Source organism: Heliangelus exortis, chromosome 3, assembly GCF_036169615.1.
Source record: "Heliangelus exortis chromosome 3, bHelExo1.hap1, whole genome shotgun sequence".
Taxonomy (NCBI): domain Eukaryota; kingdom Metazoa; phylum Chordata; class Aves; order Apodiformes; family Trochilidae; genus Heliangelus; species Heliangelus exortis.
In genome coordinates, this window is record NC_092424.1 from 4,918,410 (window position 1) to 4,944,511 (window position 26,102).

At 40.3% G+C, this 26,102-nt stretch overlaps 1 protein-coding gene across 1 annotated transcript in view; it reads right to left on the reverse strand.

Annotated features, from left to right (window-relative positions):
- PCNX2 (pecanex 2) overlaps positions 1 to 26,102 on the reverse strand; it is a 147,816-nt gene that overhangs the window by 24,078 nt on the left and 97,636 nt on the right. Inside the window, exons 24-26 of the mRNA XM_071738991.1 lie at positions 14,064 to 14,122; positions 11,715 to 11,930; positions 2,772 to 3,025 (exon numbers count right to left, since the gene is read on the reverse strand). Coding sequence (XP_071595092.1) covers positions 2,772 to 3,025; positions 11,715 to 11,930; positions 14,064 to 14,122 — 529 coding nt within the window. The remainder of the gene's footprint in view (positions 1 to 2,771; positions 3,026 to 11,714; positions 11,931 to 14,063; positions 14,123 to 26,102) is intronic.

The following is a 26,102-nucleotide window of genomic DNA, read 5'->3' on the forward strand; positions in this document are numbered from 1 at the left end:
GAAATTAGTTTGAAATATTTGCATAAGGGCTACAGGAGCTGACCCACTTTATTTGTGGAGAATAAATATCTTTTTATAAGAAGAAATATGGGCCTTTCTGTTAATGACACCGCAAATGAAACAAATACATTAGGAATATGATGCTCAGTGAAACGTATTGCTTAAAAGGCCAATATGGGAATTACTCTTGAAGGACAGAAGAATTGAAAGAAAGCATATTTTTTCTTCATTGATCTCCAAAATGGTTGGGTGTTTTTATTCTTGTCACCTGTGTTCACAAAGACACAAATCCAGCTGGCACAAAAAAAAAAAAAAAAAAAAAAATCAGACTCGCAATCAGACACAGAAATAGAAAAATCTTCTGCCACCTAATTAAATTCTGCTCTTAGCAGCTCTTACTGGATAATTCTGTGCTCAAGTACATCCTCAGCTCCAGGGCAATTCAGAAATGATATGGTAAATATTTACTATATTGTACACTACAAAGAATAACCTAGAAGCACTCCAGATGCTCAGTGCAAGGGAAGTGCAGTTGGTGCTGAAGCTCCAACCTAAGTGTTTTCTGAGTTTGTGATTTATGTGACCTGAATACTGCATTAACAAGAGTTCTTCTTTCAATTACTTTCCTATTCTGTTAAAAAGAAATTGTCAGGGCTTTAAAATGTTCACAGTGAAATTGGACAGTGTCTTTACAGCTCAACATTCCCCTGTGAGAAAGGGCTGGAGGAGGAATGAATTCTCACCTCTGTTCCAGACACAGTTTATCTGGAGGTGAGCACTAAATGAACAGGATGACAGCTGATCTGACACATAATACAATCTTCTCACCTTCCCAGCCTTTACTAAGGATTTTCCCAGATCTTTTCAAAGCTCCTGTTTGTGGAAGAATATAACAACTGGAGAAGAAGTGAAAATCTTCATCTAGCTTTCTTTTGGGGAGATTCTAAAGAGCTCTCCAGAAGGCAGCCCAGCCCGGGCTAATACCAAAGCTGCCAGGAGGTTATTTTTATTTTCTGTTCATCCATTCCTAAGAAAGGCAGCAGATTACAGGACTGACACCTTTCTAAGAGTGAAGACCTGAAAATGCAGTATTATAGTAGTGGCTCAACTAAAAGAGACTCCATCTTCACACCTTCAAAGCCACAGGTGTTGGGAGATCCCAAAATCTGCACCAAGTGGTAATGGAGCTACACCTTACCCCAGGAGCAAAAAAAGGTACCATGCAACCCACCTCCCTTTTCCTTACACCAGGATCAACCAACCACACCTCTAGCACATGGGACAAAAATTTGTCTAAGCCTATGGCAGCTGCTTCTCAGGTATCTCCAGAACCAGAAGCCCTGAGGTACCTCCAGTGAAGTTTTATTTCCCATGTGATGAACCTCACACTTCCTGCAAGTTCTCTACACTTTGGTTGACTTGAAGACACTAAAAAATTTCCAGTTTATGAGGCTCAGTTCTTCACTGCTTTAAATTAATGAGCTGCTGATTTGATTGTGGTTTAGACTGGGAATTTTTTCAGTCTTGTTTGCCATCAAGCTGAGTTATATATCAGCTTGCATCAGTTCAGATTATTCAGGTTACCTTTTAAAGTGAAGCAAAGCAAAGCAATAGTAGCAACATATTAATTTCATTTAAAGGAAGTGCTGGTTTTGGTTTGGTTTTTTTTTTTTTAGTTTAGATACAATGCTTAAAACCAATTCAATTTGTAGCCACAAAACCCACTTCTAAAATGAGAAAAATATGCTCACATGCTATTTTGTTTTTAATTAGTTAATTTATCAAAGAGGGTTGGTTACCAGGCCCTAATGCCTGCAAAATTATTCACGAAATCCCAGTCTGCATCTTACAAAGCCTTCAGCTACATGATCAAAGCAGCTTTGTGAGCCAAGGATTCTGTTTTTACTGCACTGGCTCACTTGCACAAGATGCTGGTTACTTTATTTACAACAAGCCTCTCTCTAAGGCTGACAGGATCATTACAATTGTGAAGATGTCAGTAGGAAAGGGAGGTCAGGGATGGATGGGAACTTTAGTGCTTGGCATCATGGCAGCACCAGGGACACAGGAGGCAGATTTGGCTCCTTTCTTCAGTAGCATAGAATAAAGTTTAACAATTTCTTTATTTGCTGGACTGGACTGGAAAGGGTTTGTCAGAGGATAAAGATGCCTTGCTAGACTATAAAGTTCAGTTATTTTCATAAATTGATACCCGTGATCATTGTGATCTTAATAACAGCACAAATACTGAAGTGATGTAAATAAGTTGCTGTTCAACCAGTGGAATAAACCACCTTCCAATATGTTGTGGTATATATGTGCAAACAGCAGGTAAGAAGGGGGGGTTGTTCTATTAAAAAAGCATTGTGAGAAGGAGCTCTTTAGATTTTTCCCAAGAACTTTTTGCTTGCTTTTTTTTTTTTTTTTTTCCAGAAGAATCAGGAGGACAAGTCAAGACAAAATACCAAACTATCCATGAAGTTTTGCTTTGTAAGAACACTTCCTCTGAGCTGTATCACCAGAGGATGTTACCCCTACCTTCTTGGTTTCTGCTTAAGCATGCCTGCTATGTTTGGTACTAATTGTTAAGCACTAGTGGTAGAAATCAAATGTAGTAGAAAGGGACATGAGTTAATCATCCCTAGCTCATACCAAGTCAGTCCAGCCAACGGCAGCGCGCACGCATAAATATAAAGCAAAAAACTTCCAAGAAACAGCCAGCATTCATTCTTTCTGCCCAAGCTGCCTATGGGCAGAGACTCTGAGTTTACCTTGATATAGTATCTGATCAGTATTCTCCTCAGATCAAACACCTGCAGCATTGTTGCAGCGTTGTTATCAATGATGCTGTATCCTTCCAGGATGTACTGGGTCCGGGTTATTTCCCACGTCAGCCACCGGAGGTTGAAGGCTGCATTGCAGGACAACAAGTGGGGCAAATGCCCAGGCTTACAGCAGCAGCAGCCTTCATTGTCTTCATCTCCTTCTGTTATAGCTTCCACTTCTCTCTGCTGGCAGTATGTCCCTTGGCAGGGAGAAAAAGAGTGTGCTGCCAGTTACTGGGGGAGGAGGAAACCAAAAGACTTCTGCTGAGCAGAAAAAGTACAACTGAAGGCTCTACCCACTCCCAATCTAATGGAAAAAGCTGTGACAACAAATCAGATGTGCCAATTGAGCCATGTGCTGTAGCAAATCAAGAGCTGTACATTCACTGTTATCAACTATTCATTTACTATTATTTACTATTTTAATATAAAACCCAATATAAAACTCCAGGCATTCAGTTTTGAGCGGGGCTACTATGGACCACAACTTCTGCCTCAATGAAAACTTACAGGCACATTAAACAAATTGATCCAAGTCTCAGCTTGCTTCTTCAAATAACATACATGATGCAAAGGAAGATTTTACAGTGTCAGCACACTTATAAATCTGAGTTTTAGCAAACTATCCTGGAAAGTAGGTTCCAAAAATAACATCCAATGTTTTTTTCTCTTTCTCTGGCTGCTCTCTTGTACTGTGGATCAAACATCTCTAATGAATAGCACTTGTGGCAGTATATCATGAGGACAGAACAGCTTTCTAATTAGCCTATTACACAGCACTTAGATGAAAATAGAATAAATATTTCTGAGAGAGACATTAAGTCAAAAAAGTCAGGAGGCAGATGCAGAACCAAGCCTGTATCTGCTGTGCAGACTCTGCATGCCTGGCCTGGGCTGTGCACACTTAATGCTCAACCTGAGCCCTTCAGGACTTGGGATCTATAAAAATGTGGTTTCCATGCCATGCAGGGCTCTACAAATCAACCCCAAAGTGGACATTCCTGTTGTCCCCACACTGTTCTCTAAATTTACGTGTTCTTGATGCAGATTTTTTTCTTAATCTGCTGTCTGTGGGCTACTGCTGAGCTTACTCTGCACTGAATTTGTACATGAACACCTTTCCAGGCTGTCTCATATGATGCAAGTCACACAGATGTCAAGGGTGGATCTTCTGCAAGTGGTCTGGTATCACCCCATGAGAGAGCTGACTCCATCAGCTTCCAGATGTCTTCACAGGAGAGGAAGGTGCAAGGCTGCAGTTCAGCAGCTCTGAACCCCCCTTGCCAGGACCACCAGAGCCTGTCCTGTGCATCCCTGTAAAGGTCTGAGATGAACATGGCCACGTCCATCACCTGAATGTTGGGCTGAGAAAGCAGTGCCAGCTCCAATGCCCTGCAGTTTGCCAGAACCCCAAGAGAGAGCCTGGAGCAAGGCAGCATCCCAAAGCCCTTCCTCTGGAATGTCATCAGTTGCTGTGCCCTTGGCTATCCCAGTCCCTTCACAACTGTCTGGTCAAAAACCTGAGGACCTTGAGTTTGTACTGATAGAAGCAGCACCCAGGATATTTCTCTCTCCACAGTAAGAAAAGACTTTCCAATATAACAAAATATGTTAAATACTGGTTATCACCTTCTCTTTTTTCCCCCCTTACACCTCCTAAGGTGTACCCAGCAAGCAGAAACACAATAAAAAGGAAGAATAATAAGAACCAAAGAAAATGTGTGAGAAAAACCACATTGCAGTCCTAAGGAGGGGGACACACAAAATATCAATATATTCCAGTGTTCTCCAATCTGTTTCATGTAAATGAAAGCTTACATGATGTAGCCAGTGCTCACACACTAATATTAGAGTATTCCTCCTTGGAATGCAGGGATTCACAATATGGAAAATTATTACATGTCTTCAAGCAAAGCAAACAGAAACACTTTACCTTTCAAGATTGCTGCAAAGTACAAAACATGACCTTTATTAAGCTGACATTTCCAGCTGGACTGGACACAAACTGGACTGCTTTTCCTTCGTATTTCACAGATTTCTACATGAATTAACACTTACTGCTCAACAGCAAAAAAGCAGCAAGTGCTCTGGGTCAGTGGATGATTTTGTGAAGTCAAGTCAAAAGTCATTGTACTCAAAGTGAAGAAGGAAAGGGAAGGAAAGGCAAGTTCCTTTATACAGAGCTTGAAAAGAGTGAAGTCACTGCTCCATGCTGGTGCTCTTACTATTGCTTCTATGTTTATTTTTGAGAGTTAAAAGGTGTCTCAGGATTAAACTGTTTTAAGAAGAAATAGATCTTCATCCCAGGTGCTGAATTAAGCATTGCCAAATACTTATAAGTGATGAAAAACACAAGCCAAATAAACATCTGCCACTGATCCTCTTACAACTAAGGGAATAAAAGATGGCTTTCCCAAGTCTTTGTAGCACTATGACTAAGTTGTTGTTTTTTTTTTTTTTCCTTTTGGTATGGAAATATCACATTTCATTCCTATGGAATGCTGGCTTTGTTTCTATGTGCTTTCTCCATTATCACTATTAATAAACACCAAATATTATTACTGGAGATTCTGTAATTACCAGCTTCTTGAGCTCTGTATTTTGTAAAATGCAGCCTAAAGAGGCTGGCAAGGTAAATAAGAGGCAAGTTCAAGAGATCCTTAATGTTTGAAGCAAGCTGTCATCACATGCATAACAAACAGAAGATGCCAGAACAATTATTTGCACTCTCAGCTCATTTAACAGGTTAAAATGTCTCCAAGTCAGCTTTGCTGGGTAATTTGAATCAACTAAGGTTAAATCACACTCCAGTGGATGCAATCAGTGCTGAACTTGGGGAATGAGAGATATTCTAACTGGGACTGGGTTATTTCAAAACCTCTGGGAACCAACTAGAGGATCTGCTGTGGTCATCTGGCAGATTTATTCCAGGTTATTCCAGGACTGTGCTCTTTGCTATCTGTCACACATGCATGTGCTTTAATGAGAGCTGTCTGGTGGACTTGGGTACTATCAGCTTGGGGATTTGGTGTCCTGACTGCTTGCAGAGCCTCTGGGTATCCCTGTGCAGTTTAAAAGTGAATTAATCTCAGGCATGGCCACTGCTCTGACAAAACACCAAATCCCTGTTCTTATCCTCATGCTGCTGGTTGGTGTTTCCAAATGACACCAATGGGACAAAATGCAGGCTTGATGCTCAAGTCCATGTTGGATCCCACCTCCCCCCCACAAATTCTTACAATCAGTTTTAGAAAGACTGCCAATAATTTGCTCTCATCTTTACTTGAGCCTTATTTTCATCTGTGATGCACTGGCTGGACTTCAATGCCACAGATCTGCATGTTACTGAGAAATTTCATTTTACCATCAATCCTTTTTGGTTCATTACTCCAAACACTGGTACTGCAAAAAGCAAGTGCTCAGCTTTATGCATTGAGCCAACAGGGACAAGTCACAGTAAATGAAGTTAAGTGTTTCTGTGAATCTTTTACAGAAGGGTGACCCTAAACTTCTGTGCACATAAGCTGATGATTAAAATGTCAATTTTTGTATCGCTTCTCAAAAAAATTATCAAGTTCAAGCAACTCTTGAGAGAATTATTCATAAAACCAAAGAACTGGGAGCAGAACGTGCACTTCAGTTCTGCAGTATGATTAAGTGTAGTACCATTAAATATTAAAATACAGGAAAATGTTTTCACTGGCAATTAATTTTCCAATCTGAGAGAAAACATTAATTATTTTTTTTACATCTCTTTCTACAGTAGAAAGAAAATAAGCTGTCCCACTTCACTCAAGCTTACTCATTCCCTCTGACCTTTGCTAGCACAGATAAGACTGATTCATTTGTAAGATTTCTAATGCTGGAGGGTTGCCAAAAATCCATCCATGAAAAAACATGTGCCTGCTGAACAAAGCAAGGTCAATCTCTGGGTGAGCTCAGGAGAAAACCAGGGTTAAAACTTGGAGCTCTTTCTAATTTTTTATCAGGATTTGAGGACTGACGTGTGCTCTGCCAGACTGAGATGACCTAAGTGGAAATAAGAAAATTCAGCCTGAAGACTGTAATCTCACTTCAAACATGCAATAAACCTAAACTAATGACCACCCAATCTTCTAAAATTCAAGGCTGAAATCAGAGAGTGCATTTCAATTTAATTTAGGAAACTCAGTGAGGGAAAATAAAAACATTTTCCAATTCTGAAGGGTCAGGACGGAAATCCTGAAACATGACCAGAAACTGCTGGAAACAGTTTCAAGTTCTATAGAACACTTCATTTTAACATGAAATTCAGAATGGGGACTCAGGATTGTGGAGGAAAGTGATAATAATAAATAACTTGATCAGTAAGGATTGCAGACATACAGTAAGCACCTAAGGTACCAGTCCACATAGAAAGGGCTCACAGGGCTCATACATTAAACCCCACCCCACAGATATTAAGATAATCAGAAATCCCTCTCCTGCATGAGGCACTTCAAGCTTTAAACTCTCTGATCCCAACAACCAGTTTGGGACTAGGGGGTTGAACTAGGTGCCAAGTTTGAGAGGTGGGAGTTGGTTGGATCCAGAGATGGAAAGATGAGGATGGACTGAAGCCCAAGGTACCGTGGGCCATGCAGAGGTCATTTCACTGACAGCTCCACAGAAGCTTCATTTGTTTGGCAAAATCATGCATGTGAGTATTTCACTAATTAAAGAGGAAATATCTCACTCTGCTTCTCCAAGCTCTGCTGCAAATTCCCAAAATTCCCATATTCTGATGGATAAGGCTCCTTCTCAACCAACCCATTTCTTTTCCACCCAGGATAACTGCTGAGTAAGCAGAAAGTTTCCACCCAGAAGAAGCACAAAGAGCAGAATTACAGCCATTTAAAGGCCATCTTCTGAACCAAGCATCATAAATAGTTCCATCCTAAATGGAAACTCCCAAACCCTAGAGCTAGACATATTCTGAAAACCTCCCTGCCCTTTTCCTTGTGGAATTGGTATTAAGAACAGTAACTTAGGGGCTCTGATAGTCTCAGATTGCTTCAAAGAAAAATCTCAGGACTTAAAACCACTATCAATTGCTCAAATATCAAAGCTGTTAGTCATAAAACTGTGGTTTGGTTTTCAGCTGCTTCAGGTGCTTGTATGCCTGAAAAAGTCTGTTTTCCCAACTAGATCAGTTGCTCTAATAACAGGCAACCTCTCTCCTCAGAAACCTTTCTTTGTCTTGGTCCACAGATGCACATTATGGAAGCCCAGCTGGAGAAAAGCATTCCCTAAGGATTCTGGTTATTAAACTTGCAGCTACCAAATACCACAAAACCCTCTCATGTCACCTCTTTTGGAGTGCAATGCAAGATGCAACATTTCATTTCTGGCAAAGGCATTTTCTCAATAAAAATGCTGCAGTGAACATTTACCTTCCTTCCAGAGATCTTCTCCATATATATATATATAGATATAATTGTGGAAGGAAGGAAAAAAGACATCAAATATTTATTTGAGTCTGTGCTAACAGAGACCATTGTAGCCCTATTTGAAGTCCATAGATGCCTTTCACTGCTGGAGCATTACTGAACACCTCAAAAGCCTTGTACACCATAGGTTTCCTGCATTCAACATGAAGTATCCTCTTCCCTGTTTCAGGCCATTCTTTCCAATTAAATCACAAAGATTCAAGAAATCCCTTTGCATCCTTTCTGTTCATGCCTCTAATATCTCTGAGCATCCCTTCTCTCAGTGCTAATTCTCTCCCACAAACAATGTACTTTTGGTTTTCAACCTTCCTCCAAAAGAGGTGTTAAAAATGGCTGTTTTCCTCTGAACTCCTTGTAATTTATCAATACCTTTAGATGGTATTGATACCCTGAGCACACCTCAAGCATGGCCTCAGGAAAGACATGAGAGTGGACTCTTGTTTCCCAATTGATTTGTAAAAGCAAAAAGTAAAAATTTTAACCAGTCATTTTCAAAATAACAAATGGTTGTTGCTAGTGCTACGGAGCCTTGAGGCACAAAAAAAAAAAAAAAAAAAAAAAATTAAAAAAAAAATAAATCAAACACTAACAAATAGTCCTTACTTACAATGTAATAAATAGTCCTTACTGGCAATGTACTCAGCTGTTGTAATAAAACTATACAGCATACATATACACTACAAAAATTACTACCTGTCCTTATTTCTTGTACACCATTATTCTGCAGAAAGTGTATAACTTAAACTGTCAGCATTCAAACACCATTTTGCATGGGAAATAAGAACACATTAGAAAATGCCTGATAGGTGATCCCATCCTGCTGTCATCACATCCAATTACCTCCAGGGCTGCTCTGTGCTTCTTTCCTTGATTTTTCTAATGGAAGTTCCAAGTGAAGCATGAATATTGCACCTGCAACACTCAGTAACAAAAATCACAGCCCAGATTCAGGAGTTGATTACAGGACTGAAGAACACTGGGCACGAGTTAGAAAACTGCTCCTCAGGATTTCAGCATCACCATCCAGAAGTCATTTCTGGACATGTGCCACCTACATGGATCTTCTCCAAAAGACATTTTATAGAGGCACAGACTAAACAGGAAAATATTTTAGAGTCTTCTTTTTTTCTACAGAGAAATTGCAGCTGCTGGATATTTGGACACTGCTTGTTCCCCACTCTGGGTTTGCCTCTCTCTTCCTTTCAAATTAAATGGTACATTATTTATTTCTTTTGGCACCCTGCTTTTAAGCATCCCCCTGTGGTCTGGCACAGGCAGCAGAGTTAAATTACCAGAGAGCTGGATTCCCAACACCAACCTGAGAAGTTTTCACCTGGCCTAAGCTCATTACTTCCCTCTCTTTGTTTTCAAGTAAAGGAGGAGTTGGGAATCTCCTCTTAAAATTTTGAGGCACAGAAGGTGCTTAATTTGAACAGGAATAAAGATGAATGAGAGAAAACCCAGCTTTGCTGACTCTTGCATCTTCTTACCCTGACTGTAGAGGTTTGGTTGTGTTGCTTTGGGTTTGTTTGATTGGGTGGATTTTTTGGTGTGTTTTTTTTTTGTCTTGGTGTTGGGTTTTTTTTTTTTTTGTTTGTTTGTTTTTAATTTCAATCAAAAGCTGAGTCAAATGTTTCTATTACCCACAGTTAAAAAGGTATCTGCATCAGTCATTTATAATACCAGGTGTCTATTAGGCTGGACTCCAAATTGATGAAGCAGAACCTCCTGTCCCCAGGAAACTTAAATTCAGCACAGGCAATGACCCCTTCTTTGGAGACTAAAATGGCAGAATTGCCCCCCCAGCTCTTCTGCTGCCACAGGGAGAAGCACCCATAGGAAAATCCAGAGCTCCACAATGCAAATATTGCTTTTGGTTTACTCATCAAGGGAAAACAGTCCCAAACACAGAGAATACTGTTGTGATTCCCTCATTTCCAAAGCAAACACTGACTTCCTATTTAAGGAAGGTTTTTAGGCCCTTCAATTAAAATTAATTGTTTGCAATTGAAGCCAAGCAGCCAAAACTCAGAAATTACAGATTTCCAGTTCCTCCTCTAGCCCATTTTGTGGGAAGCTATTCTGTACAATGAAAAGAATCTGGGTCCTATGTGAAAGACAGTGCATGGCCAGACACCTAAAAATAGGAACACAAAATGCTCTGAGCAGAGGAAATGAGACCAGTGCTGAACAACTGCTTTGTGACTTCTTAAAGCACCAGATTCCTCCAGGGCAGTTTCAGACACTTGTTCCACTTGTGTAGAAAAAAATTCCTGCCATATTCAGTTGCACCCCTCACCTCTCATTTGCAAGATCTGAAATGTGGTCCCCACAGGACAGGGCTCTGGGTGCTGCCTGGGCTGACCTCTGCAGGCACTGGTCCCACTCAAAGAAAGGGACAAAGGAAACTTTCCAGGGAAGAGTTTTATCTCAGTCTTAGCTTTCCCAGAACTTCCTTGGGACATCCCTTGCCTCATTCCCTGAGGCAGTTTCTCCTTTCAGGTCAGCCCTTCTGGCCCCTTGGTTACACACTCCTCTATGTGTAGCCCATTAGATGCTCAACCTATGAGCCTGGGAAGCTCTTTATTCTGGGATTTGAAAAGTCCCATCACCTGCAAATGCAAAGTGGTATCTGTGAAAGGTCACAAACCCAAGCAACAAGCCCAGGCAACCAGCATGTGTGGCATGAGCAAAATTTAAAAGCTATTTAAAAGTGGTTTGGATTTACTTTCCTTTTTCTCCCTACTTTAGGGATGGCAGCAGACAAAAGGAAGGAGTGTGAGACTACAAGAAACTGCCACTACCTTGCACTTGCCATTCCTTGAAGAGGATGATCCTGACAGAGAAATATCCTGAACAGAAAGAAAGTGAAGTGCCTTTTCCAACTAAAGTCAGCACATCCTAAATAAGAGAAAGACAAAGCTTTGACTTGCTTCTCCTCTCTTATTTTTCTGTGACAGAGACCATCTCAGCACTGGCAGCTTGCATGATCTGATACAGGGTATTTTCCATGGGAGGAGTCTTGTGACAGTTGGGTTTTTTTCAAAGGTGAGTTTTGGGGATTGAAAAGTTTTAAGAACAACATTGGCTTTCATGTTTATAGAGGGAAAAAAGTAATCTGAAAACATCATTGGGCATAACATAAAAGATCTGTGAACCAAGCAACCAACTCAATGTGCATTCTTCCTGAAACTCTTATGATACTGTGGAAAATTACTCCAAAATTTTTAATATCTAGGTTTCAAAATGCTGCCATTCAAATAATAATATTAAGTAGTACAGAGCTGACAGACAGACAGACAAACATCTATTAAAAAAAGAGAAAGATCCTTAAACTTTAGGTGCTATTTGTGAAAGATTAAAAAGCTAAACAGGCTTCGTTGATGGGTTTGTTCTTATTTAAATCATTAAGGATCCTTACCTCGAAACTCAAGCCCTCTGAGCTGGAAGGTCACAAGGCCATTTCCAATTTCAATCAAGTGCACAAAGGCATTTAAATAATCTGATGCCAGAATAAAACAATCTCCTGTGTTGTAGTTTCCCCAGCGGCCGAGAATCAAATCCCCACACAGAGACTCCTGTAGAGATCTTGTCAAATGCTCATAAAAGATGGAGTTCAGATTATTGTCATCATTTCCTACAAACAGAGCAACACACGTTCATAAAGGATAAAATTTTTACATACTAAGCCATTCTGCACAAAATCTCATGTTCTTTTCCATTCCTGCATAAACTTTCTTCCTCTAGCTGGATGATACCTTCTTGATGCTTCATTCAATCTACATTTCTCAGGTGTTTTTTAGCACTCCAGAGAATCAGGCTTGAAACTTTTGTTTAAAATGAGCAATACTGTAAATAGAACATCAAATTACTGATAACAAATATCTCAGATTGAATCAAATCACTTCTGTGTTTCACAACAGCAAGATGGTTTTGGTTTCACTGAAAGTCTTTGCAATTCTAAGCTAATGTCTACATATTGTTCTGAATTTTAAGAAACCATAAACATTTTTTATTTCAGTACATAATCTTAAATATTATTTCTGAGATTTTTAAAGAATACAGTCACACAGCTCCCAGTAATTTTGTTGGGATGTTTTTTCTTTTAGCTTTCTTGGAATTTTTCAAGGCTTTGTCCATGAAGTATCTGTTCATACTTACAATGAGGACACACATTATAAGAGTTTATATTTAGTACCTTGAGAAAGAATGAAACAAGGCTTATTCAGTACTAGAATTGTTACTACTTCTTTAAAAGCTGTAGCTGTCCAATTACACATTGCTTGGAGCAATTGTTCAAGGTGAAAGAAAACAAACCAAACAACCCAAGTATCCTCTCAAAGACCCATGGTATTTAACTGAATTAAACGTAGCACTTTACGATGGTAGCTGTGAAAGGGAATGAACCTTTCACAAATGCTAACATGATGCCACATAATCCAGTGTGATGTTGTCTTGTTCTTGCACTCTGTTACTAATATATCCTTAACATGAGAACTGCTGTTCTTTTCTACAATCCAGCACTGTCTCACCTTCAAAACCTTTTAAATCCTGAGGTATGAGTGATACACATGTGCAAACCCATATCTTGTAGGTGTATTTGTGTACATGAGACTCTATGTGAATACGTAAGTACACTTGAATATTTAGGTATGGGCATATTTAGGAGCAGATATAGATTAAAAAAAATAGAAGATGACAAGTTCTGCCTTCCCCTACAAATTGCTTCTCAGAACCAGATGAGTGTGTCACTACTCTGCTTTTCATCACCATGGCCATTACACATCCAGCCCTGGTATGGATGTGTATGCACAGACACACTCACCTGTACACCTTCTGGAATCTATTTGGGCAAAATCTAAATGAGTCACAAAATGAAACTTCTAAGCACACACAAAACGAATGTTTTGCTCAGCTATAGGGTTTAAAACATAAGTTATTGGCATATGTAATAATGCTAAAGGTTACTGCTATCAGATGGCACGATGCCTCAGGAAACATCTTAACTCACTTGAAATGATAATTAAAGAGCACTGTATATGCCTCAAACTGATAATACCTCTCTAGTCTTCTTGGACAATCTGGATTACATCCATTTCTGCTTCAAGATGTGTATTTGCTCATGATACTGATGTAGTGGATAAGGATAAAAAGGGGGAAAGACAAAAAAATATAACAGCACTAATTACAATGTAAACTTGTACCTCCACAATACATGCACTTGATACCACAGTGGCAAAATAAACCCAGCCATAGTACACTAAAGTGGAAGAAACCCTTATACGAAACCTTGGCCTCTCACTGGGACTGGGATTTGGCAGGAAATACTGGCATTGGTTTCCCCTGGAAAGGGCTCTGTCCCACCAGATGCTGAAATAGATCAGATGAGGTACCAGATGCTCTCCACATCCACTGGCTTGCCAAAAACCTCTCACTTCCCAGCCCCACTTCCCAGGAGGGTTCTGGGAGGGATTGGAGCTTATTTAATGCACCAGTACCCCGAGAAGCCCACCATCTTTCCTACTTCTTCCTTTCACCCCTTCCTGTAGATTTTCCCATTTTCCTTTCCAAAATGTTTTCTCTCCAGGAAAGAGGAGATACCTGTGAGCCCAAACCACTTGGCAACAGGGGCACTGTTATCCTGCTTTAAAAGTCTCTGCTTTGCTCACACAACATTTAAACCCTATTAAACTCTTCAGCTTCCCAGGCAAAGCCTTGATGGTGTCAAACACATCCCATTTAGCAAAACCCCCAAAGTCCCAGGCCATACCTGCATCCTTTTCGATCTGAATTGCCAGTCTGGTGTTGGAATGATCCGACCTCTTGGTGCTGGAAATAAAGACATATTGTATAGCCAAGTCTTTTTTTTTTTTTTTTTTTAAATAATTCTCCCAAATGCATATTTTTATTTTCTTTTCAACATATCTTCTCATTCTACATTTATATTATGCAGTTCACGCTCTAATCCCTTCATTGGTTTAGTCCAAGTAGTCACATACAGTTATTTCAGTTCAGTATTGCTATTGATACTGTAGCAGAAAAGAAAAGGATCTGTGCTCCCTCCTCCTTTTCCTCAATCTCTTCCTTCCCCATTTTCTTTCTTATGGGGCAGACTGTTCAGATTTTAGCACCTGTGATAACACACAGCCCTGTGTACTTCAATAAATGAACTGGCTCTAGAAGCACACCAGTCAGATGCCACCAAAACAGTGACTAGCAAGAATGTTAAATCCATCCAAATAATCCTCCAGAAACGGAGTTAAAGCAGAAAATGGGTAAAGATTTGCCTCAAACGTGAGGTGATGTGTCAGTGGTGAAGGTCTCATCTGTAAAAGAGCCTGAAAGTGCAGGGCAAAACTGCTCTTGGGGCCAGAAACTGAGGCAGACCCCAGGCACAGTCCTCACCACGTCCTTCATCAGGGGCTGATGTGGGCAGGGAGGAGGGGCTGGGGTCTGGCTCATCAGGGTGGGGGGCACAGGACACAGAAGATTTGGAATGGTTGGTCAGGCAACTCAGAGAGCCCAAATTTAGCTGTGAGAACCCAGAGATGCCCCGAGGAAAACTACACTAAAGGGGATTTGGGAGGCTTTCCAACAGCTTAAGTAACACTGAAAAAGGATGGGGTAAACCCAAGGTAATGTTGTTTTTGAAGCACAGCAGAGACTCTGGGAGTCTGTACATCCTCATCTCAGTGTTAGGGCTCAGGATTTCCTATACAATGAATTTACATTTATATACAATGAATTTACAAGGCTGGAAGTTTCTGAGCTGAAGCTAAAAGCTTGTCCGGAAGCCAAGTGGGAGAAGGATACCATCCATGTCCCTACTGTTAGCAATCCCTTTCACCCTCTACAGCCTCCACAAAAACTGGACAACAGAAAAAACAGAAATGCTTCACTTCTACTCCCTACCAGCAACTGAGTTTTTGCTTTAAATAAATATGTTGTTTACAAGAGATGCAGTTGACGAGAATACGAGTCTTAATTAGAATTATTTGTGATTAATATTAGCTCACTATTTACATAAATTAACATTTTATTTGATGTATTATTTATCTGACTGCCTCTGGTTGGCTCAGCTTATTGTAACTGCAATTTTCATTTCCTAAGCAACAAAAAATGGCACCAAAGAGGAGGCTTTTCCAAGCAGTTCAGAATATAAAGAATGATTTTACTTCAAAAAGGTTGTCAGAATCCCTCTACCCTGATCCACATCTACCTGCAGCTGCAACATATGCAAGAGTAAGCATAAAGATTAGGTTATAGAACTCAATCAATTTTCTATTCTAAGCAGAGAAATGCTGCTGATTTCCCAAAGCATGTGTTTTTAGAAATCCTTTTACCTAGTGTGCAATTTTAGCTCCATTTCCTTCGTTTTTATTTTGTTTTTTCCTTTGAGAGAAAGTTGCCTAAAACAATCATGGAAAATCACAAATGGTTCAGGTCACTCCAAGACATCTAATAGTGCCTGACTGGGAAGAAATGAAGAATTGCTCTCACAAATAAAGCAAAACCAGGCTCCACTGCATCTTTATCCTCCATTCCAAGCATAGTAATGATTACTTAAACAGCAAAAAATGGGCCTCAGGACAGGAGACTAGGAAGGATTTACCTTTTTACACAGTAGCAGCAAAACTCAAATCTTTATACAGATGTTTTTTAACTTTTTTTTTTTTTTTTTTTTTTGGCTTTTTTTTCCCCCAAGACTGAGGGTAATATGACAGTTTGTAAAGCAAACTTCTGTCTTGAAATTCAGTTTATTGTTGAATAAACTCAGTCAGGCAATCCATTTTGGGTAACTTCCACAATTATCAGTAACCAAAGCCATGTTTGTACCTTCTTGAAGGCAAAGGGAATTTGCATAGTAGGGAACATTAACATACTGCACCTAACAAACCTACAAAAACTTTACTCCTGGGCTTTTCCCCATCAACTAGGACCTCTCAAAGTGAACTTTTGGGACTAGTGGGTAACTTGGGCTACCTCAAGTAGCCTCTTGCTTTAAATTTGTTTGTTACCACTCATGCCAGGTGATAATTAGCTCAGTGATTTAAATTTCTCCCTGAATTGCATTATTCTATGCAAACCAAGTACAAATCCTTGCCTTAGAGAGTGTCTGGATGGCTTCAGCAAAGTCTTCAGCAATTTTGAAGCCAATATCCTGCTCCTCAGTTGCTGAAATCTCTCTTATGCTCTTTAAATACAGCATTAATATGGGCATTGAGTTAATCCACTGACTTGCATAGCATTGCTCCCCCCATTCTAACTCTTGCTGCTCTTTGCAAAAGGATGAAATAATTTCCTACACTCCCCTTGTCCAAAAAAACTTCCTCATTTTTCAACCTGAAGAGACTTTCTTCTTTCACTTTACTCTCCCAGTTTCCCCAGAAAGGTAGAAAAAAGATTGAGGGGGATTCAGGGAGCCTGGGGAACACACAGTGGATGGTGAGAATCAGGCAAACTGAAAGAAAAAAGATCATTGCTGTGCTTATTTCCAGAAGATGAAAATAAAGTTGCAGCTGTTCTATCTGCCTTGCTCTTTGCCCCAAAACAAAGTCAGGATTCCTGCTGGGACAGAGGGGATCTCTACTTTGAAAGAGAACAAAACAATAAAAACCAGTTCTCCTCTGGGGGGGATGCAAGAGATGCCTTTCTAGGGTGGATCCAAAGTTTTCCTTTGTCTGTGTCCAATGAATTTTAATCTGTCTTTCCATGACATCTAACATGCAAGTCTCACAGAGAGAGACTTCACAATGCTGCAGCCCTGTGATTATTCATGGGGGGCTGGGAAAAAAGAATAAATCCTCAATATTTCTGTGTGAATATGCTGCTGGTAATGTAAATGGGAGGCAGCAGTAGTAGTAGGCTCTGAGAGTAAGGCAGGAGGGCAAAGGAGATGGCAGAATAAACAGACACCCATGAATATTTGAAGGACACCAGAGGCAAAGCTGGTGGGACTAATTGGAAGTGTGAGGATGCCCAAGCAGTTTTAAATCAATTCCATCAAAAACACAGAATGATTTCAATGTGATCATAAGAGCAGAGGCTGACAGCCCCTTGGTGCATAACCATGCCCAGGTCTTCTGAGCAGATGCATAGAAAACATGCCTTAGGTTTAACTCACATTAATAAAGAAAGCTCTTTAAAATGAAAGCAATTTCTCCTTCCTCATCACTTGCTCTGGTTTTTATCTATCATGCTTTCTTCCTCCTCTCCATCCCTGACTGCTCCAGTGTTTCATCTAACAATAACAAAAAGTGGCTTTGACTGCATGTCAGGAGACTGGGGGAGGCTCCAAAAGTTCCATTTGTAAAAGGCAGTGGAGTTGAAGCTTCATTTCAAAACACAGGATGATCTTATTATCAACAGTGTTTCCTGTTCTTAGAGTTTCTTTCCTTTCTTAGAAGGTTTTTATAGTTCATTCTGAGAGCTTCCTGGATGTCTATTTTTGGGTTGCTTTGGACTGTAGGTATAAAAATCAGAATTGTGGTCATTTGCTGAGCTACTGCTGAGCAGGTTTAGTAGGCAGATTCTGAAGCCCTTCCTGAATATGAGATTCCTGTGCTCCTGCAGCAAGAGAATGCAAATGAGAGATGTGAATTTCAGATCAAAAGCTAAGTGCCCAAACATGGATTAAAGAGCTCACCTGACTGCTCTGATACTCAAAGGTTGAGCTGAGGAAGTCACTGCTTATTTGGAAGCCAGGTCATTTAAGCACCTGTGTACTCTAAAACATCCACTAATGCTTTACTAAAATGCCATTAGTAGCCCCACTTTTCTGTTAGGAGGGAAAGAGCAAGAAAGCACCAGGAATTGCAAGAAAAAGACAAAGATTGGTGAATGATGTGTTACAAGGACAGCTTGCATCAGAAATAATAGTTCAGCTCACTACAGGGTTTTCCATATACCTATTTCTCATCAAAAGATGAAGGAAAGCAAAACAGAAGCTAACCCAGCTATTCCAGTGCTGTAAAACATGAGTGTGCTGCACTGAACTAGAAAAATCTTACTGCTAATGAGTTGTATGACAAAATCCAGTACCAATGTATTTAATATCCTTGATTCTTTCATTGCAAGAACTGCTGAGTGTTAATCATTTACAGCAGGCTTTACAGTAGTCTCTACTGTACTATTCAGACTGAAAATAATCTCCAGCACATGGTAAAACTAGAGAGAAATTTTGAGAATAAACACTAGTCAAAAGATTTTTAAAAAATCATCACTCCAGCATTCATCCAGTATTTAGCTGGTCCCAACGAGCTCAAAGTTTCAGAGACAATTTTGCATTATTTCAGAAAGAGCAAGAGATATTTTACATATAGCTTTTATAAGCCCTGGGGTACATAAACTTGTACATCAGGAGACAACCAGGACTTGAGCAAGCTGTAAGCATGAATTATTCCCTGCTGCTCCATCACCTAAGTTGGAATGGTTAAACTTGCTGAACATCTTCTCCGTGACCTCAGCTTTTCCCCTGTCTTCATGTCCTGGCAAAAGTTGCTTAAACAAGCATCTTCTTGAACAGAAGGTTGGAATTTAGTGCTCCAAAACTCATCTTGTTGGATTCAGTTACATTTCAAACACGATCTAAATGATCCAAGTGAATGGGAAGAATGCTTGCTGAGAACACTTATTCTTAGGGAAATTCAGTCAATAAATTTCAACAGGTTTTTAATACTCTACATGACAAATTTAATGAGATTACTTGATCTCATTAGATTTACAAAATTGGGAAGCTAAGCATCAGAGGTACAGCTTACAGAATTTTAGTACCACTGTATATCCACAAAAGCCCCTAAAATATTGCATCTCTGATTTCTATCAATATTCCTATCTCTGATTTATAAGCCCATTCTCATCTTTCTCCTATGTCCTACTGCTGCCTTCCTTCCCAAATAGCTTTAAAAGTTGTCCTCTATCACAGTCATGATTTCTTTTTCCCTGTAGGTCTGGGTTCCTGCTTATGAATGTCTGTTGCATTATTCTCTGGATTTTTTCACTGCAGGACTTTTTCTCTTTTGCCAATCCCTTTCCCTTTCCCTTTATCCCAATGGTGGTTTTGATCTCTGCTTGTGTGCCTGCCTGGCCTCAGCATGCATTCCCTCTCTGATGCCTCCCTTCTCTCTTTATTCCATCCCCTTAGAATGATTCACTGAATCAGAGCTGTGAATGCATCTTTAACTCTGCAGGGAACTCCAGAGCACTGAATCAGAATGCACCCTCAATTAATTATCACACATATGGCTCCTATGCAATTAGCCTCAATTTGTTTTATTGTCTGCCAGGGGCAAAATTTGAGGAGATGTTACCAGTTAAAGAGATACTGCCAAACACTTAAAACATAACTTTGATTTTTTTTTTTTATAGCCTTCCTTGAGCTTGAAGCTCTTGGCAACACAGCCAATATTTATTTTAATACCAGATTGATTTGATTCAAGGTGCCTGGTTTTCCTTGCCCAGGTTGGATGGGAATGTGCAGACCTCCATGCTACACCAAGTGGCCAAAAGTCACTTATACCAGGGTAGAGAGCAGCTCAAGGATCTGAGGGGAATGGAATTTCTAAGCAGGGCTTCTTTTTGTCTCAGGCTTTACCTGAAGCAACACCTCCCACACCTGAATGTGGCTTTGTCACCCCTCAAAACCCTACAACACCTCTTCACAGGAATTAAAGACTTCCAAGTCTACTAGCAGGTACTTCATGGGCAGTACTAATGGTGTGCAGTGTAAAAACAGAGAGCAGAGAGGCACTAAGCAGGTAGGAGACAAGGAAGGGTCTTGAAAAGACAGTCAGATGAATAAGTCTGATGGATAATGGGTAAATGAAGACAGACAGAGAGTTGGGGTTATTCAGTCTGGAGAGGAGAAGGCTCCCAGGAGACCTTATTGTGGCCTTCCAGGGGCTGAAGGGGCTACAAGAAAGCTGGGGAGGGACTTTTGAGGCTGTCAGGTAGGGATAGGACATGGGGGAATGGATTCAAACTAGGGGAGGGGAGATTTAGATTTTATATCAGGAAGAATTTCTTCCCCATCAGGGTGGTGAGACCCTGGCACAGGTTGCCCAGAGAGGTGGTGGAAGCCCCATCCATCCCTGGAAGTTTTTAAGGTCAGGCTGGATGGGGCTTGGAGCAACCTGGGCTGGTGGGAGGTGTCCTGTGACAGGGGGGTTGGAACAAGATGATCTTAAAGGTTCCTTTCAACCCTGAAAATTCTATGAATCTAAATTCAGAGGGCTTATGAAGAACTAAGGCTGAAGCATGGACAAAGATGTTCCTTGTTCTTTAAATGTTTTGTTTTTTTCTATTCTCTCCCCCACTGCCAGAACCATGGCTACAACTGCACCTGGAGAACAGGGCACAACTTCCCAACTTCCAGTTTATACTCATTGTTGCAACTGAGCAGCTTTTTTTACCACCCCCCCAAAAAAAATCCTTATTAAGAAACCTGCCAGTTATAAGAGAAGAGTAATGAAGGAAAAATTGCCAGTGTTTCCAGCTTTTGCATCACTGCCAACCAGGGAGTGCCACTACAGCCAACAGGAATGAGTACCCAAGGGCATCTAATCCAGGCTTAAGCATCCCTCAGTACCAGTCTAGGCTGGATACATAGGGACATAAATTCCTCTGGAGTGTTCAGGAAAACTCTCACTAAATTGCAGATGCTTTGTGAATAGTACCAGGCATCCCTTCTGATCTGAAGACAACACACCAAAAATTCAAACAAAAAAACCCTGTTCATTCACTGGTCCTATTTGTTTTTCACTTGTGAGTCCCAGGCACTAATAAGCACCCATTTTTGTTTCATCTATATGCTGATGATTATTTATACCAGTTTGCTGAGTTCTTAATTAACTTTACATTCACTAGAAGCCTGGAGGAGCCCTGAGGCCAACTCACTGAAGACCTTTCTTAAAAGAGCCATAGTCATCACAGGAATATAGTGTTACTTTCTGGTCAGTTCATTAAAACCAGTATAGAAATAAAAGCAGCTAGAGATAAACAAAAAAATTATCAGAGAGAGAGAAAAAGACTTCAGAAGAAGTTAAAATGATTGCAATGAACAGTATAACCCATGTCTGCAATGAGGCTTTCAAGCAAAGTGGCTGAAGTATTCAGTTTGAACCCTAAGTAAGGAGAACAGGCAGTGGCAGGAGTCAGAACATGACATTTCTGAAGTGATATTTGAGGAAATAAGGCAAATACTAACTATTGACAATTAAAAGGGGGAAAAAAAGGTTCTCCTGTGCTTAGCTTATGCTATAACTGTTGACTTCAGAGGTCAATATATTTTTAAGTATTCACTATAAATCAGTGTCCAAGGCATTACTCAACTCTAAACATCTGTAGTTGTTCCTCTGTAAACATCACCACTATGGAGGTCTAAGAACGTGTGAAAAATCAAACAACACAGCAAGAAAAGACCGAGAAAAAAAAATAATTCCATCCCTTAAAAGTAGAACTTGAAAGGTCCAAACATGCATTTCCCAAACAAGGCTCAGGGACAGTTATGGTTGAATGACTTTTTGAGTTTGGAGCAGTGGTTTTAGCAGCTGTAACAGATGAGCAGAGTCACAGGGAAACCAGATGCACCAGGATGTGTGTTAAAAAATAAGCATCTGGAAATGGAAGGCCTGTTATTTCATTGGGAAAAAGGGATGGAGCAGAGGGGGACCTTTCACAACTCCTTTTCCCACACATGTGCATGATGTGGGGTCAAACCTAATGATGTTTACCCTGGGAAAGCTCTTCCCATTCCACCTGCAGGTTGCCTTCAATGGGCAGGTTAAGTGAGTCTGTAGGAAAGAAGAATTTGCCAGCTGCACTAAGTCTGAGGCAGGGCACCTTTCCTCACCCTCCTTTCCCAGCTGTATTAACCTTACACGTGGTTATTTTCCAGACCACAAGGATTGGAACAACACCACAGCGAGGGACTTTTTAAAAAGATGGAGAAAAGAAAAGCATACTCATGTTATCCAAAAGAGGAAGGTGTTCTGCAATGCCAGTCTGGGGTAACTGGCAATTTCATCACAGCCTCTTTAGGGACATCTGATTCATTACAGCACACAATAAATCACTCAAGACCCTCCAAAGCAAATGCAAGCTCTGCCTTACCCCAAAACAGGCACTGAACCAGATGAGCACGAAAGAACAGAAACAAAGAGTGGGGGAAGAGATGAGAAGGTTTTAAGCTGTGAAATCTCCAGATTCCTGGTGGCAGTTTGCTGCTTGTGGGGACAAGTCACAGCTGAGAACAGGCTGCTTGGCATGGTCCAGTGGTTAGAGCCACTGGGGAATGAAAATAAACTTCCTTCTCTGTTCTGTCCATTGCCATCCCCAAGATACCCAGCAAGATAAGGGGAAGGGAGGAGGGGGACAGAGTCAAGCTGCAGCATGACAAAGTATTTAAGGAAAAAAAAGAAAAAAAGCAAGGCAGAGGAATGGAACAACAGCATTTGAACAAACATTTTATGCTTTAAAGTGCCTATATGTTAAAGAAGATTTACTACTATTTCCTTTTCTCTCTCTGACATCTACAGCCTAATCATTCCAACAGCTGTGAAAATAAAAGACTAAAATGGGACTCCTTAAACTGGGAAGCAGGGCTCAGGGTAATGGCAGGATGAAGTCAATGTTGCAAGGTTTTTTTCCCTTAAAAAAACAGGAGAAAATTTCTGTTGGACTCCCATGAAAACAGGCAGCTTGTGCAGCAGACCAGCTCTCTGAGACTACACACCTCTCTCTCTTCAACAATGGGACCAAAAGCTGTAAAAAATGGTTACATGAAAAGTTGTTCTTTCCTAATCACCTTACTTAGTGCCTTATTTTTTCTTCTTCTTAAAGTCACCCTTCCCTCTCTCCCCAGAAGATCCCTGACCTCAGGGAAGTACTGGTGGACTCTGCACACAGTGAATACCAAAATGCACACTACAAACAAACAGCATCTGCAGACTGCAGGGCAGAACACCCATGCTCTGCACACACACTGCAAGAGCACAAACAGGCACAGTGTGATTCCTGAATTTTGAAGAAGAGCTTGCTAGGAATTTCACAGTTTGCTTACTGTCAAAATCAATCTTTTTTTTTTTTTTCATTTTTTTTTACCCACTTGGGTTCCTCCATCTCCTTGAAAAAACAAACAAGCCATCATCCTCATTCTCTAATACTCAGCTCCAGATCACATCATAGAGTGGCAGATGGCTGGTTAGAAACCTGAGGAATCAAACTCCTCTTTAGCCAGCAGAAAAAATAGGACTAAAAGAAACATTGGAAATAAAAGACAGGTATGTGTGGACTCAGAAAACACCAGGTAAAGACAACCACACCAACACTTTAAGGAACAGATGAAGCAGTTGCTCACTATTTGGGGTACTGACCCAAATGAACATGATAACACTCCACTTGCTGATGTCCAAAGTTTCAACTTTGGATTCACTTCACAGAAAAAATGAACTGCTTGGTTTTCCTTATCTAATTTCCCACTGTTGGCCCAAAGGAGATGCAACAATAACTCTTCCTTAAGTGAAACAAAAAATTGTTTGCTTGATAGCAGTGAAGTCTGCACATACCAATGAACATACATGACACTCTAGGAAAGCAGTCTGAGACTTAGAAGAAAAATAAACCCATGATACTTGATATCTAGACTGCTTGTCAAAACTGTTTTCAGTTAGTCTAATTAAGAGGCTAAATTATATAAAAAAAGAATATAACCATGGAGCTGACTACTTCTAACTTTATATAAGCGTAAATGAGTTTTTCTGGAGCTAATATAAATGTGATAATTTAGTCATCAATAGAACAAGGAAGTGTTTGAAAATGAATATGCAAAGCAAGCAAAAGAAAAGAGCTATAAAAAGCACACTGAAAGTAGTTTTCCTCTGGGCAAAAGTTCCTGTCAACAGGCAATGAGTAGGGAAATAGCAAAAAACCCAATCTGCCAGAGCTTCTGCTTCTTATATCTCAGCCTGCATGGCAGTGAACCTGTGACTTTCCATGAGCTGAGCTTGGCAAAACTGACTGCCAATGCACCCCAAAAAGAAAATCCATAACCAACTTCCCCATCTGTTGGTTCTGTTTCATTTTATAGGGGATGAAAGCCCAGTGCTCATCTGGCTGTAGGGAACTGCAGCCCCAGGACAGGTCAGTGCAGGAGCCAGAGCAGCTTTCCACTCCAATTCCTGATCCTATTTAACTCCTCAGCTCTGAAAGAAAGGATTTATGTCATCCCTTTGAGTTTTCAGGTGTTGAAGGGTCAAGATTTAAGGCAGCAAGCCAAGCCCCATCTCATGTAATTCAATTATTTTAAGTATCTTGTAGAAAATTTCCCATTTCTTCATACAAAATTGCTCCCTTGCCTTCTTCTGTCTTTTCACTGTATCCCTTTTATGATCCAGGAGTTTTTTTTCAGTCCAGTGCTTGCTCACTCTGGTCAGTGACAAATGAAATACTGAAATGGAAGGGAGGCAAAGGAGAATCAGAAGTGCTAGAGACAAAATGAATATAAACTTAGGAGGAGCCATAACATGTGCATATTGTGGGATGTCACAGATTCAGGTAAACTTGTATTTCACTTTGATGACCATCTGAGTCTTCTACGAGGCTGTTTTCTGCTTTAAAAAAGCTTTCTGAGGGGCAAGGTTGTGATTTTTATGCTGAAGTGAGGAGATCATAAAAGATACACTAGAATTTCTAACAAAGCACAGTTTTTTCACAGAGTCTACCTTATTCATGTTGAAGACAAAACTGCAGTTATGGCTTATTTTGAAAGGACAAATAGTGGTAAAGTATATAGAGGTCTACAAGGGTGTTTTTGCCCTTGGGATTTTAGTTTGTGGGAAAAATAATTAGCTTTGCTTTCAAAAATTATTAGCACCAATCTTCTCACTTCTCTCAGTGGAAGGCACAGACCATCAGTACCACAACCAAGACCTCCCTCTTATTTAAGCACCATCTTTTGAAATTTACTTTGATATCTTCTGTTCATCTCATCCCAAAAGCCTTAGACAAATCAAAAGGAAATTAAAATAGTCCCCCCTGATTCCATCTAGAATAATCTGTAGATTCTACACCAACCTAGAAGAAGAAGCTGCATGCCTTCAAATTGTTCTGGTTGAAGTAAAAGGTAGCAGATGTTAAAACCTACACTTCCTACTTCATATTGGTCAGGGTTTCCATCCAAAAATGTAAAGCTGTCTGTGGGATTAGTGACAGCTTCCTTGACTCCCCTCAACTTCACTTCTACGAAATAATGAACCTGTTGACCCCAGAAAAAGATGTGTGAGAGGGATTTATGTGAAGATCTGGCTCCAGAACACAAAACTGCTCCCCTGAAAAGGTTCCCATGAATCTCATTAGATTCAGAAGCAAACACAAAGCCTTTTTACATGACTTGGCTTTGTCTGAGTTATTTCTTTATAGATGAGCTCATATTCACTCACTGACACAATCACTAAATCACAGAAAGGCAGGGGTTGAAAGGGACCTTTGGAATTCATCCAGTTCACCCCCTGCTAAAACAGGATTGCCCAGAGCACATTACACAGGATGGGATCCAGGAGGGATCTGGATGTCTCCAGAGGAGAAGATTCCACATCCCCCCAGGAAAACCTGAGCCAGTGCTCTGTCACCCTCACAGGACAGAAGTTTTCCCTTAGAGTAGAGGGGGAAGATAACGAGTGAAAATCAAACAAGCATAAAAATCTTCAAACTAACCAGTGTTTCCCCTAAAATATGGCAAAATCAATAACTGCAAATTCTAGTTTTGGATTGTCTTGTAACACTGATACAGGAAGTGTGGAAAATGTCCAGCACT